The 13,090-nt window shown below is 68.1% G+C and overlaps 4 protein-coding genes across 4 annotated transcripts; all 4 read right to left on the bottom strand.

The window, feature by feature from the left end:
- Positions 1 to 24: 24 nt before the first annotated feature.
- Positions 25 to 4,393, bottom strand: EMIHUDRAFT_458188 (hypothetical protein). Its single transcript, XM_005774777.1, has 14 exons — positions 3,805 to 4,393; positions 3,712 to 3,732; positions 3,390 to 3,544; positions 3,140 to 3,258; positions 3,022 to 3,053; positions 2,599 to 2,781; positions 2,444 to 2,527; positions 2,117 to 2,359; positions 1,980 to 2,042; positions 1,662 to 1,740; positions 1,473 to 1,567; positions 839 to 1,387; positions 430 to 741; positions 25 to 357 (listed from the first exon to the last, which is right to left on the bottom strand). Exons 1-14 carry the CDS (start codon positions 4,330 to 4,332, stop codon positions 232 to 234), a joined length of 2,589 nt encoding a protein of 862 aa, XP_005774834.1. The 5' UTR covers positions 4,333 to 4,393; the 3' UTR covers positions 25 to 231.
- Positions 4,394 to 6,487: 2,094 nt separating this feature from the next.
- Positions 6,488 to 7,851, bottom strand: EMIHUDRAFT_240443 (hypothetical protein; the record flags this gene model as incomplete). The annotated part of the gene is made up of 5 exons (XM_005774778.1): positions 6,488 to 6,581; positions 6,741 to 6,868; positions 6,910 to 7,089; positions 7,477 to 7,713; positions 7,789 to 7,851. 5 exons carry the CDS (start codon positions 7,849 to 7,851, stop codon positions 6,488 to 6,490), a joined length of 702 nt encoding a protein of 233 aa, XP_005774835.1.
- A 620-nt stretch (positions 7,852 to 8,471) lies between these two features.
- Positions 8,472 to 9,600, bottom strand: EMIHUDRAFT_240444 (hypothetical protein; the record flags this gene model as incomplete). The annotated part of the gene is made up of 2 exons (XM_005774779.1): positions 8,472 to 9,194; positions 9,277 to 9,600. The coding sequence occupies 2 exons, from the start codon at positions 9,598 to 9,600 to the stop codon at positions 8,472 to 8,474; spliced, it is 1,047 nt and encodes a 348-aa protein (XP_005774836.1).
- Positions 9,601 to 10,095: 495 nt separating this feature from the next.
- Positions 10,096 to 11,687, bottom strand: EMIHUDRAFT_469658 (hypothetical protein). Its single transcript, XM_005774780.1, has 4 exons — positions 11,284 to 11,687; positions 11,124 to 11,205; positions 10,410 to 11,055; positions 10,096 to 10,333 (listed from the first exon to the last, which is right to left on the bottom strand). Exons 1-4 carry the CDS (start codon positions 11,376 to 11,378, stop codon positions 10,248 to 10,250), a joined length of 909 nt encoding a protein of 302 aa, XP_005774837.1. The 5' UTR covers positions 11,379 to 11,687; the 3' UTR covers positions 10,096 to 10,247.
- Positions 11,688 to 13,090: the final 1,403 nt, after the last annotated feature.

The raw sequence follows: 13,090 nt of genomic DNA on the forward strand, positions 1-13,090 counted from the left end.
AAGCGGAAAGCGCTCAAAGGTTGTACATTGTGTTTTGGGTGTACCACAAAGGCCGCTCAACGCACAACGGACGGCTTGCTGCCTGGTCGTTCGAGCGTGGGACCTCTGCGCTCTGGGGGAGCCACACACTCTTGTATCTCTCGCACACGGGAACCGAGCTGTACATGGCATGGGAGATGGGTCGTCGACGCGGGTTAGACAAACGTACTGCGCCAACAGCAGTTGGCGCGCTCACACGCGGCTCACGTCCCGACTTACGCTGATGTCGGGGGGCGCCGTTCGAGAAGCGGCGGGCGACGGCGAGCTGGTCGGCGACCCGACCGGGGAGTCGCTCACGTACACGTCGCAGCGCGGCCCCTGCACCACCTCGAGCTCGAGCGGCGGCGGCGGCGGCGGCGGCGGCGAGGCGTCGCTTATGGATGCGTCGACCGTGCTCGCACGCAGCCAGCTCCGCGCGCGCGCCACCGCCCACCGCCGGTAGATGTAGCGCAGCACCCACCCGCCGACAAAGAGCCCGATCACCACCCAGCCCATCGGCCGGACGAGGCCGAACACAGTGCCGCCCGGGAGGTCCGAGATGCGCTGCGAGACGGAGAAGGGCTCAAAGCAGGTGGCCACCACCGAGAGGTAGCACGCACCGGCGAGCATCAGCGCCGAGGTGATGATCGTCACCTTTGGCCACAGCGGCACGCCGGCGGAGGACCAGTTGGTGCCGTCGCGCTGCGCCTTTGAGAAGGCAGCCTGCGGACAGGGGGGGGTGTCGTGGAGGCGTCTTCGCGCGGCGGGCGAGGGGAGAGGGGGGGGGAGGCGTCGCCTGCCGCTCGTCGTGGGCGAGGACCTCTTCGTCGGGAGGCTCGGCGGCGAGCTCGGCGGCGTACTGCGTCGAGGTGCGCTCGATGAAGTACATTGCGAGCAGGGTGGAGGCCGTCTGCGCGAGGAAGGAGAGGAAGGTGACGATGACGGTGATCGAGTCGTACAGGTCGCCCTTCGTCTTGAGCAGCTGCATCCCGCCCGCGGCGGTGGAGGCGGCGATGAGGGGGAGGATGGGGGTGGTGCCCAGCAGCATCTGCAGCAGGTTGAGCTTGAGGATGCCGGTGGTGACCGAGGTCGGCCAGTCGGGCCCGCCGACGAGGATGGCGCACTTTGCCGTGTTGATGCCGGGCCGGCGCAGGATGCGGCGCGTCGCGCGCATCTCGAGCGAGTTGATGCGGATGAAGGAGCGGACGGCGACGTAGTTGCCGAACTGGCGGCCGATGAGCTCCTGCTCGAGCGCGACCGCGGTGAGCTTGAGTGCGAAGCCGACGAGCGTGGCGTAGACGAGGCCGACCCAGAACTCCTTCGGGACCTCGTCCCCCGGCTTCATGTCGTCCGACCAGTCTGGGTTCGCCTGCCGGCACCGTCATCCCCGGGTGAGGTGGAGCCGAGAGGGGGAGCCGAGAGGGGGCGGAGAGAGAGAGTTGGCCGAGGCCCGCCTGCGACATCGTCGATGCCGGGATGACAGCGCCGCACGCGATGTAGACGGGCACGCCGGGAATGATCGGGATCATGAACATGAGGAGCCCGACGCCTGGCACGGGGCCGCTCGTTGGGGGGTGGGGCGAATGCCAAGGGAGAGGTGCGCGCGGCGGCGAGCGGGAGGGGGGTGGGAGAGGTCAGCGCGCCAGCAAAGATGGCGCAGACGACGCCGGTGTGGAAGTCGCTGAGCGCCTCGTTGAGGAAGGCGAAGAAGACGACGACGAGCTGAGGACGGCAGCGTGGCGTGAGAAGGCAAGCGGCGTGAGGGGGCGCTCTTCGACCTCTGGGGGAGCCGACGGCCCGCATCCCGCTTCTCACGCTGAGGCCGACGCTGAGGCCGAAGCTATCTCGGTCAATCTCGGTCACCCTCGGTCACTCTCGGTCACCCTCGGTCACTCTCGGTCACCCTCGGTCACTCTCGGTCACTCTCGGTCACTCTCGGTCACCCTCGGTCACTCTCGGGCCTGCATCACGATGACTTGGAGGATGAGGTACGCGAGGGACCAGAATGTCGTCTTTGAGATCACCTGCTCATGGCGGCGGCCGCTGTGAGGGCGCGCTACCCATGCCCTCGACCGCACTGCCCTGCTGTCGAGCGGACCGACGCCCAGTGCCACGTGCGCAGCCGCGCCCAGAGCTGCGCGCCGTGCGCCGTCAGGAGGCCCGGAGCGTCGGGCGGCAGCGTGAAGGGGAGAGCCTTTCGCGCGGCTTGGTTGGCGGCGGAGAGGGCGAGGAAGGTTGGGATGGCGAGCCAGCCCAAGCCCCAGAGCGCGAAGGCCTTGACGTAGTCCCAGAAGCCCTCGGAGTACGAGGCGAGCTTGCGGTAGATGGGCAGGCTCTGCGCCTGCACCAGCCAGAGGCACGCGGCGGGTGGCGCGCGGCGGCGGTGGAGGGGAGTGGGGGCGGCGCAAGCGGCGGAGGCGCGCGCCGTCTTGCCGACCCTGCCCCAGCCGACCGTGTTGCCCACCACAGCCGTCGTCACGACGATGAAGAGCAGCATCGCAAACTCGACCTAACGCATGGACGAGCCCCCCTTCCTTGACTACTCGCCCGCCGTCAGTCGTGCTGCGCCGCAAATTCGACCGTCCGCGCGACGCCGAGGCCTGCGCCCGCGACCGAGGCGGCGCACCAGGTCACCGCCATGAAGAAGATGATGGAGGAGAGGAAGAGGCGGATGGCCCACTGCGCGCGCGTCTTGCTGCTGCCGCGGTCGCGCGCCTCCATCGTCTTCGCAAGGTAGTAGAAGAGGAGCGCAAAGAGGAGCGCCTGGGAAGACCAGGCGGAGGCGGGGCGCGGCGGCTCAGCGCGGCGCTAGTGCCGCGGAGGCGGCGAGGCGGAAGGAGGGGCGGTCCCGCATCTCGGCTATCTCGTCCGCATCTCGGCTATCTCGTCCGCATCTCGGCTATCTCGTCCGCATCTCGGCTATCTCGTCCGCATCTCGGCTATCTCGTCCGCATCTCGGCTATCTCGTCCGCATCTCGGCTACGCCCTCACCGCGCAAGGGACCCACATTGGGAAGGACCACCAGAGGAAGGCGCCTGGCGGGCGAGGGGGGAGGGGGGGAGGGGGAGGCCGGTTGGAAGGGCTGGAGGTGGGGGGAAGGGGGAGGGGGGGGGGGGGGCACCGGTGTGGCAGCTGACGACTGCCTCGTCGTCCTCGAGCTCGGAGGTGTCGGCAGTGTAGTTGTCGCAGCCGATGCGGTAGCGCCAGAACTGGCGCACCTGCGGCAGAGGGGGCGCGGCGCTCATCCCTTTGGGGGTGCAGCCGAGATTGGCTTGGCGGCTGGGGCTTGGGGGAGGCGGGGCGAGGGAAAGGGGCGAGGGAAAGGAGTCGGCGGGAGAGGAGAGGGGGCCGAGGGGCCGGGGGGTCGGAACCGCGCCTCTCCGAACCACATGTTGGTCTGCGATCCGCCAAAGTCGACCCCAACTGGGCAGCCCGTTTCAGGGGCCGGGCCCGCCTCGCACTCCTCCCACTCCTCCACGCCCCACGCCGGCGACCAGAACACCCACGCCGCAAACGCCAGGCTCACCTGCGGGGCGCCCGTCGGCATCTCCGCGTCCGGCCGCAGGGCAGTGCTCGGCGGGGCATGTGCGCGGCGTGTGTCTGCTGACGCGTGTCTCCGTGCGGTGGCGTCTGCGGGGCGGTTTCTGTCTGCGGTGCGGTGCCGTCTGGTGGAGCTGTTGCGGAGCTGCTCACCGCCACGGCGAGGAGCAGCAGCTGGGCGGAGAGGGCGACGAAGAAGGCGCGCGGCGGGACGGCGGGCAGGGCGGCGCGGCGCAGCAGCCACACGCCCAGCGTCGGCACGAGGAAGACGCACAGCAGCGGCGCGTACGGATACTGCTTTGTGCCGAGCAGGCAGGCGGCGCCGAGCGATCCGGCAGCGGCGGCGAGCAGCGGGAAATAAGCGGCGATGCGGCCGGCGCCCTTCCAATAGCGCGCGTCGAGGGCGTACAGCGCGACGAGCAGGAGGAGCGCGCCCACCACGAGCGAGGGCGCCAGCCACCAGTCCACAGAGGCGAGGGCGCGGTACACCTCGACGCCGTACCCGAGCAGCGAAAAGAAGAGGAGGCCGACCGCGCTGCCAGAGAGGAGCGCGAGCAGCAGCAGGGCGTGCCCGCCCAGGCCCATCGGACGGCTTGACGCGAGCAGCTCTCCCGAGGCGCCAGGGTCGGACAAGGTCTCTGAGGCCTCTTCGGCCGTTCCCGTCTCCGAGGCCGTTTGTGCAGTCCGCTGCGTGTGACGCAGGTGCGCTGGTTGTTGCATAGCGGTGTCGCTGCGTGGCGAGCGGACGATCTGCGTCCCGTCGGCCAGCTGCATACACGGGCACCCGTGAAGAGCGAGGGCGGCCACCAAAGAGGGCGGAGTTCTCAAGGCGGTTCTCAGGGCGGCTTGCGTCGCGAAAATCGAATATGGAAAAGAAAATTGTGGCCGCGCGCGATCTGAGCATCCCTCCGGGGGCCCCTCTGCGCCGGGGAGGCGTTGTTGGAGGCTAGGACGCAAGCGTCCGTCGCCCTTTTCAAACTCGGGGCCCACTCCGCTACTCGAGTACGCTCCGACCCGAATTTGGAGGGCCTAAAAGTTTAAGGTGTTGCTGCGCAAAAGGGGTCGGACACAGGGCGCAGCTCATGCCAAGAGCTAGAAGGGGAGCTAGAGAGAACGACTACCTTGTCCCGTTATTGCGTACACCAACACCACAAAAGCTCTCTCTCTCTCCACCTGTCTGTCCTCCCTCAGGGGGGTCACAACTACCGAGTCTCTCGACTAGCTGCCACGTTGCCGACCGAGAGCGGAACTCCTCCTGCTCCGTAAGGAGGGTGGCCAAGGCTAAAGTCTTGCCGGAGCCGCCGGGCGCGTTGACGACTTGGAGAAGGTCGCCCTTGCACTTGCTTGTACTTGTAGAGATGCTCGAGGGGTGCTTTGTGGGGCGGTGCGCAGCCAGGCCAGCAGTGAGGGGAGGCGCACCCTCACTCTCCTCGGTTGCAGAGCTCGTCGGAGGCTGCTGCGGCACGACGGGAGGGTCGCGATAGCAGTCCTCGGGCGAGCCGACGCGCATGTCCAGCGTGTCGTCCCCAGCGGCGGTGCTGCGCGGGAGGCGCAGGCGGCCGCGGGCACGCTGGGCTCGACAGCGGCTTCCCTCAGTAGCTCCGAAAGCACGGATTTGGCGGACGTTCTTGGCTTCAATTTTCAGTGTATATAGCTCTTACGAACATACCCGAGGGTGAACTGCTGATTTTACGGATGTCTTGGCACCAGCTGAAGGCTTGCCCCCGTCCACGGCTCAGTCAGACAGATCACGCAAGTTCGTGCCACACGGTATTCGGATTTTGCTATTTGCTCGTTTGGGGGTATATTGCAGATTTGTCAATGGTACCGCGTCTGCGACGCGGGCGCCTTGCGGGCAGAGCCCTTAGCCACCCTTCATATCTTGCGCGGTCATTAAAGAGCTCGCCTTTTACTGGATGTTTGAACAGCTCTGTGTGTGCTTGTGCTTGGCGGCGCACGAGCGCCAAACCACCCAAACCAGACGTCCCGGGTTAGGATGCCGTCCATCTCCGTGGGCGATCACGTTCGCCTCTGCAGCACCGAGTGCAATGCGTTGGCTGCCCTTGGCCTCGAAGCCCCGCCCACGGGCTCGATTGGCGTCGTCACGGCAGTGGACACAAAGGACGCTCTCGTCGACTTTGACGGGAGACCGGGCTGGTGAGTAGGACCCCCTTGTGCAGCAGAGACGAGGCTCGCCCGATCCCCAGCAGTTGCAACTCAATGACGCACAATGCGCCTCCCATCACGTTGCGTCTCCCATCGCAGGTGGTGCCGGCGGTGGCAGCTACAGAGGGTCTCTGACCGGCCCGCTCTCAGCCTGGCTCCCGATCAGGCTTCCGGTCCTCACTCGGAGCGCAGTCAGGGCCAACGATCGCCTCCGCCGCTGTCGCCGTATCCTCCATCCACCACCACCCCGCCCATCACCCCGCCACCAATGCCCCAAGTCGCCGCGGCCTGTTGGGTCATTGATTGCGAGACGGAAGGCACAGCAGCGGCAGATTGCCTGTGGTCAGTGGAAGAGGAGACGACGCGAGGGAGCCGAACGCGACCAATCTATCAACGGTATCTGCTGAGGGCAATGCGCATAAAGAGGTAGTTGGGGTCCCCCCTACGCCCTAGTCTCCGCGCCGGGTGTTTTGGTAGTTGTGTGTTTCTCGCTCGAGCGGCAATGACCACAGACCATCACCAATGTGTGTGGCGTGTCTCGTGTGCGGTGCGACTGCGAGAGGCGTGTGTCGTGATTCCGTGACTCCAAGTCGAAGTGCTCCGTGAGAGTCGTGACCGGCGGCGCGTGGCGTCTGGCGACAAAGAGGCGACCCATTCGGATTGAAAAGCGGGAAATCCACGACAGACATGTTTATCTGCACATGCACATGCACATCCACATGTGCAGGATGTGCATGTCTCAAAACAATACGCGAAACGCAGCTCACGCATCCTCGAGACGCAAGTCGCGCACGGGGACGCCCTCCAGCAGGTCCTGCTGCCCGGATGCTTCTGGCGCGAACAAGTAGTCCGACAGCCTGTACTGCGCCAGCGCGCTGCCGCGGCCGCCGCCCCTGGCCGCCAGGACCCTCCTCGCCGGCTCGGGGCCCACGGGCCGGCCGGCGCGGTCGGTGTGGGAGTAGAAGCAGGCGGCGCCGAAGGGGCATTTGCCCTCCCCAAAGGCAAAGTGCTTGCACGGGAGGTGCTTGAGCCGAGCGAGGTAGCCATCGATGAGCATGGCCTTGCGCTCGGCGCTCTCCGGGACGAATGCGGACGGCACCACATAGTGTGACAGCACGCGGCACTCGGGGCACGAGCGAGCCACCTGCGAAGGGTCGGGGAGGTTCAGAGAGAAGGTTCAGGCACTCGGGGCACGCGCGAGCCGCCCTCCTGCATCGAGACGGTGTGGGACGCCCTCCACGTGCGGATGCATGCCAAGCAGATGGTGTGGCTGCACCCCGACTGGATCCCGAAGAGGCCAGCCGGCACGCACCGCCGGACCTGCTCGAGGCAGACGCCGCACGCCACGTCCAGCGAAGCGCGCACCTCCGCATCCGTCGGGTCCAGGCCGACTCCGCCGCCCGGCCGAGGGCGCGCCTCTGGCGAGAGGGGCCGCGCCGCCGGCTCGGCGCCGCCGGCGGCAACCACGTAAGAAGAGGCCTTTGGTGGGGCGGCGCCGCCGCCGCCCTCGGCCGGGCCGCCCTCCTCGTCCTCCGAGCAAGCCTCCCTCCTGGACGGGTCGGGGACGCGTCCACGCCCGCGGCCTCGGCCTCGGCCTCGGCCTCGGCCGCCCGCCACACCGGCAAGGGGCTGCGGAGGAGAGGGCTGCGGAGGAGAGGGCTGCGGAGGAGAGGGCTGCGGAGCAACACACGGCTGGGGAGTGGAGGGCAGGGGAGGAATCGAGAGCTCTGGAGGAGAAGAGTGCGGTCCAACCTCACTCACGGCCGCCGCCGCAGCACCCTCGGGGTGAGGCTGCTGCCTCTCCTCCGGCTGCTGAGACCGCTGCAGCGGTGGCGGCGTTGCGGCGGCCGCACTCTGCTGACGCGCCGGCCCGTGTCGGAATGGACACCTGGATCCATTGGCGCAGTGGCCAGCGGCGAAGAAGCGGCAGGGTGTGTCGATCTGGGCTGCCCCGCTGCCACACTCGTGCGAGAACGGGCATGCGCTACCCTTGGAGCACGAGCCGACCTGGAAGAAGCGGCAAGGCGGCGCCGGGCGGGACGAAGTCGGCCTTGCTGCTGCCACCGTGGCGATTCCGCGCTGCTCGCGCCGACGGTTCCGTGCTGGCTGCCACTCCTCCGCCTGCATTATCCGCACAAGCGAGGTAGGCGCTGGAGCAGAGGAGCGAGAGCGCCTCAGTAAGACAGCACGCGAGTCCCGGTGTTTTTCTTTTTGGACCGGTGCTTGCGACTCTTAAGAAATTGTTGGAGTACCAGGCCGCTTGAACTATCAGATGACCGCTCTCTTTGAGCACCTCGGGACGCGTCAGACCTCGCGCTCGTGCGACACCGGAGCGCCGATCTCCAGCATGGCCTGGTGAAGCGACGTCCGACGCGCACGTTGAATCTTCCCTGCTTCAAGCACTGCTTGTTCCTTGCGCCTTCCCCCGGGAAGGACGCGAACTCGGGCTCTTTTTTTCTTTTAGCACACCGCCGGCTAGAGTGTAGAGAAAAAAATGACTGCGGTGTTCGCGCCAAGGGCGGAGCGTCGAGGACGAGGTGCCAGAATTCATGCCTTTCTTTTAGCCAGCAAAATTGAGGGGGGATGTGAAAATCAGCCACGGGTGGGAGGTACAGAGGAATCGCGCCTCGCAAGCGGCGCTAAGCAGACATGGGGGTTCGCGAGAAGAGGAGGCTACCAAGGCAAGGAGTGAGGAGAGAGGGGCGCAGCTCGGCGGCTGGCGGCCGCCCGACCCGTAAGGCCCCTCGCTAGACCGGGACGTCGTCCGGAGAGCTTTGCTCGCGTGCGGGGCGGCGCTTGCCCTCTGATCCGGGGAGGGTGGCGGTGCGCAGCGGCGGCGGCCCCTCGTCGGCGGCCGCCATGGGAAGCTCCACGCCGCCACCGCCCTCCCCGCCACCGCCGTCGTTGCGCAGGATCATCGGCCCGCCGAGCTCCTCGGCGGCGGCGGAGCGCAGGTGCAGTCTGGAGGGCGGGAGCGGTCTGCACAAGACGTGCCTGCAGTTGGCCGGGCAGGACTGGTCGAACGGGTTGGCTCTGTCCGCGAAGGTGCCCTTGATCTCCTCCGACGTCGTCGCGTTGCGGCACGTCAGCGAGCAGTGGTAGCACAGCAGCGGGCACACGCAGAGCAGGATGAGCGCCGTCGCGATGGAGAGGGCGGCAGGCACTGGCCGCTCGTCGAGCGCGACGCCGACGCGGTCGCCGCCGCTCGTCGCGTCGGTGAGCGCCGCCGCGAGCGCGTGCAGGAAGGAGAGTGCCGACACGACCAGCGTGTACGCGCAGAGGCTGCAGACGGACAGCACAAAGCCGAAGAAGTATCGGTAGTTGCGGAGCCCCACGCACTGGCCGGTCCAGGGGCAGTGGTGGTCGAAGCGCTCGACGCAGACGTTGCACTCGGTGCAGTGGGACGCGCGCGGCGGCCTCCAGATGCGGCACGTCGAGCACCACTTGAGCGGCATCGTCACGCCACGCACCTGTGGGGAGGTTCCGAGAAGCTTCCGAGAGGTGCAGCGAGAGCGCAGGCAGGGCGCGTGGCCGACCCGTCCGCGCCTCCACAAACCTCTCCGCGGACGCGTTGGCGAGCGACTCGGCGTCGTCGACGTAGGGCGCACGCGGCAGGATGCCCGGGTCCGCGGTTGCGGTCGCCACGAGCAGCGTCAGCGTCAGCGCATACAGCAGCATCCCGACGCTCGTCACGAGCGGCGCGCCCGCCAGCGTCGGGCAGACAAAGATCCAAAAGGCGACGCTGAGCACGGTCGTCAGCGCGACAGCAAAGCAGGTGACGCCCCAGTCCGGTCCAACCATGACGCGGCCGTCGCAGAGAAAGACGTGCCGGCCGCCCCAGGTCTGCCAGCCTTTGAGGCTCGGCTGCGAGGCCATGGACGCCGTCACCGGCTCTCCGTGCATGCAATGTCCTGCAGCGGCGGCAGTGGCGGCGGCGGGGAAGGATGTGTGAGGTGGTAGGTGAGGTGTGTCTTCGGAGCGTGCGTGTGTGTGCGGCAGCGGCGGCGGCCGGCCTGCTCTCCTGCGAACGGCTCCCCACCGTTCACGACTAACGACGGGCTAGTAAAGACGATGTCTCACTTTCGAAAGTCCAAAACTGCTCGAGTGATCCTCAAATCCCTCACTAGGCACGGGACTGCGACTGGCGCGCACTGTCCACTGACTGGCACTAACACAAAGCTGAGGGAGGGTGTAGAGGATGTAGACGTGAGGAAGGCATCGCACGCCGCACTCTGTAGTCCCCACAGTTGCTGTCGTAGGATCGCTTGTCCATGTGAGAGAGTGCGCGTTGTGTTCTCGTTTTGTTTTCTCTCCGCCTTTTCTCCTCTTCCTGAGACTCACGTCATGTGTTGGGTATGGGTTCCGGATGCGTTTTTTGCAATCCGGATATCGTGTATTGGAGACGAACACGATACACGTCCGTCTCCAAGTCCAATGGCGCACGATAAATCTGAAATCCAATAAGGTGCTTCACACACGCATCGCATCGCTCCATCACATCTGAATATTGATGGAAGTAGAGCTCACGCGTTGCGCTGGACGCCACCCGGGGCCACAAAGACAAGGCGGCGCGCCTTTGGGTCGAGCAGCTCTGCATTGGTCGAGGTGCCTGCGGGCATTCACGGGCCGGCCTCAGAGGGGGTTTGGCACGCGAGGCGGCCCGGCAGACGGTGGCGGGCGTGTGCATAGGAGCCGGAGCGGCGGCAGCTGCGCCGGGCCAGACAGGATGGGGACGAGGTTGAACTTTGCGGTGTGCCCAAAGCCGGGCGGCAGCTGGAACTGCTGCAGCTTGAAGCCGCTAAAGAGGAAGGCCTCGTTCTCCGAAAAGGATAGGCGGAACGTGTGCAGCGCGTCCGTGCGGTTGGTGATCGACAGCTGGAGCTGCAGGAGCGCGCCGAGCCGCCCCTCACTCGGCACCGTCAGCGCCAGATCAAACTCGACCGGCTCCACCGCCACCGCCGGAAGCGCCGCCTCGGTGCTGGACGCCGGCGGCGCAAACGGCAGCGCCTCGCGCGGAGGCAGCGGCAAGGCGGCGGCGGCGGGCGAGGCGAGACGCGCAGAACGCTCCGGCGCCAGAGCGGCCGCCGGCTCCGTCCCCGACCCCTCCGCCCCTCCGTCGGTGGACGGCTCGGCGCCGGGTTCGAGCGGGGCGCGCGACCAGCTCGCCACCACCGTGCCGAGGCTCTGCGCGGGCAAGTCGGCGCACGGGCGGAGGGCGAAGAGGGCGGTGTGCTCGCTGCCCTCGCGCAGCAGCGCGTCGCAGCGCGCCCCGAGGCCGCCCGCCGACACCGCCTCCAGTGCGGGCTGCCCCCGCACGAGGGAGGGGCGCACCTGCAGGAAGGGTCCGGGGAGGGTCCGGCGAGGGTCCGGGGGAGGGTCCCCGGCAGGGCTCCTGCCACGAGCGAGGGGCGCGCCTCGAGCGAGTGCAGGACGAGGCCGGCCGCGAGCGGTGCGAGGCACGAGGCGGTGACAAGCAGGTGCCTACGCGGAGTGCCGGCGGCGGGCGGAGTGGGGCGAGAGGGTTGCGTGCGGCGAGGCGCGAGTTGGATGGAATCGCACAGCGGCTCGTCGCGCGCGAGCGAGCCCCTCGCAGTCCGGGTCGGAGAGAAGAGGTACTCGCACCGGACCTCCACCGCCGGCACCGCCTCAACCATCGCCGAGACGGCAGTCTCCGCCCGCGCGCCTCCGCCGGCCGGCGCGTACTCGAGCAGCGCCTGCAGCCGCACGGCGCCCGGCCGCACGGCACGCAGCAGCAGCCGCACCCGGTGGCACTCGTCACGAACGACGGGCGGCAGCGAGAGCGGGTGCGCCAGCGGGGCGGCCCCACCCTCGTCCAGCAGCTCCGGCTCGAGCGCCTCCGCCTCCGCCGCCTCCGCCTCCGCCGCCTCTGCGCGCGGCGCCGGGCCGGGGCTCGTCCCCGTGGCGGCTTGCGGCGGCGCGGAGGTTGGTCCGGCGGCGGAGAGGGAGAGAGTGCCGTCGGCGATGCCGTCCGATCGCGCGTCCAACGAGACGCACAGTGGCGCCACCTCGCCCACCAAGACAGGCTGCGCGCCCTGAAAGGTGAGCTGGACGGCGGGCGGCGGCGGAGTGACCTGCAGCAGCGCCGGCGCAGCCTCGGGCGGTGGCGCCGCGGCGCCGTTGCGCGGCGGCGGGGCGGACAGCGGCAAGATGAGCACGATGGCGCACGGCGTCTCGCCGAGCACAAGCTCGAGCTGCTTCGGCGCCACCGTCCCCACCGCCCCCGCCGAGTGGCTCACCTCGAGCAGCAGCTCGCCGCCCGCAGGGATGCAGAGCCGCGGCGCAGCCTCGCCGCCGTGCGGCGCGGCGGACTGCGCGGCGAGCTTGGCAACCGCCGCGGAGAGGTCGCCCGACAGGTCCGCGCCAGAGGCGGCGAGCCGCAGCGACGAGGGCGAGAGGGGCACCGCGAGCGAGGAGGCGAGGCGGAGGGTGAGGCTCGCCTCCTCGCCGAGGGAGACGCGGGGGAGCGCCCACTCGGCAGTGCAGGAGAGCAGCGCTTGGCCGGGCAGCAGCTCGAGGAGGGCGGGCGAGGAGAGAGGCAAAAAGGGCGACGGCGGCGGCGGGGGGAGGGCAGGCTCCGATACGCGCACGAGGGCGAGGAGCTCGCCTGCCCAGAGGGGGGGGGGGGGGGGGGGGGCGCCCCCCGCGTGCGTGCCACGCCCAAGCAGGTAGGTTCGCGATCGTTCGTTGCTTTTCCCTCCGGAGGCGGCCCAAATGCATCATTTGATGAGTCTCGGAATTGGGATCTATTGGGCAAAAGTGTCGCCAAATTCCGCGTTTCGCCAAACACACACGTCGCGATCGCCATACGGACGACCGGAATCACCAGGAACCCGCGACGGCCCCCGGCTCGCTCAAAACGGCCACCTTCCGATGGGCGACAACGCGATGAGCACGCACGCCGCAATGTTGCTTCTCCTTTCTGCCGTTCGCTCGACAGCACTGCCCGTCGCAGGCCGCGGAATCAGTCCTGCCGAATCTTGGGGTCTCCAGGCGGCAAACAACATTGATGCAACTCTAGCCTCTGGCAAGCGCCGCCTGCAGGCCGACCTGAAGTTCGTGCATGGAGGTGCCGACTTCCGAGGCAAACACGGCTCCTTCTTCTCCTTCTTCTCCGCCCCCAACCTCGCAGTCAACGTCAAGACGGAAGGCGGCGCCATCACCTCTGCTCACCTGGTGGCGAGGGTCGGAGGGGCCAAGCGAGAGCTCCTCAACGTCTCCTTCTGGGCGGACGAGCTGAACCAATTCAACACCGGTCGCGCAAGCCCTCGCAGACACGTAGCCCCAGACACTGCCCCCCGCTCCCAGCCGCCGCCTCCCGCCTGCAGGCTGGAAGCTGGTCAACGGC

The sequence above is a fragment of the Emiliania huxleyi genome (assembly GCF_000372725.1).
Source record: "Emiliania huxleyi CCMP1516 unplaced genomic scaffold EMIHUscaffold_308, whole genome shotgun sequence".
Lineage (NCBI taxonomy): Eukaryota > Haptophyta > Isochrysidales > Noelaerhabdaceae > Emiliania > Emiliania huxleyi.

What these genes read in the sequence shown, in the direction of transcription:
- EMIHUDRAFT_458188 (XM_005774777.1), bottom strand. Translation starts at nt 4,332, where the DNA reads ATGCAGCTGGCCGACGGGACGCAGATCGTCCGCTCGCCACGCAGCGAC. An exon ending in GGTGGTCCTTCCCAATGTGG is followed by an intron (nt 2,782 to 3,021) that starts GTCCCTTGCGCG and finishes TGGTCTTCCCAG; the next exon opens with GCGCTCCTCTTTGCGCTCCT. An exon ending in CCGAGCCTCCCGACGAAGAG is followed by an intron (nt 742 to 838) that starts GTCCTCGCCCAC and finishes CCCTGTCCGCAG; the next exon opens with GCTGCCTTCTCAAAGGCGCA.
- EMIHUDRAFT_469658 (XM_005774780.1), bottom strand. Translation starts at nt 11,378, where the DNA reads ATGGTTGAGGCGGTGCCGGCGGTGGAGGTCCGGTGCGAGTACCTCTTC. An exon ending in TCGAGGCGCGCCCCTCGCTC is followed by an intron (nt 11,056 to 11,123) that starts GTGGCAGGAGCC and finishes CCCTTCCTGCAG; the next exon opens with GTGCGCCCCTCCCTCGTGCG. An exon ending in GCCGCCGCTCCGGCTCCTAT is followed by an intron (nt 10,334 to 10,409) that starts GCACACGCCCGC and finishes GAATGCCCGCAG; the next exon opens with GCACCTCGACCAATGCAGAG.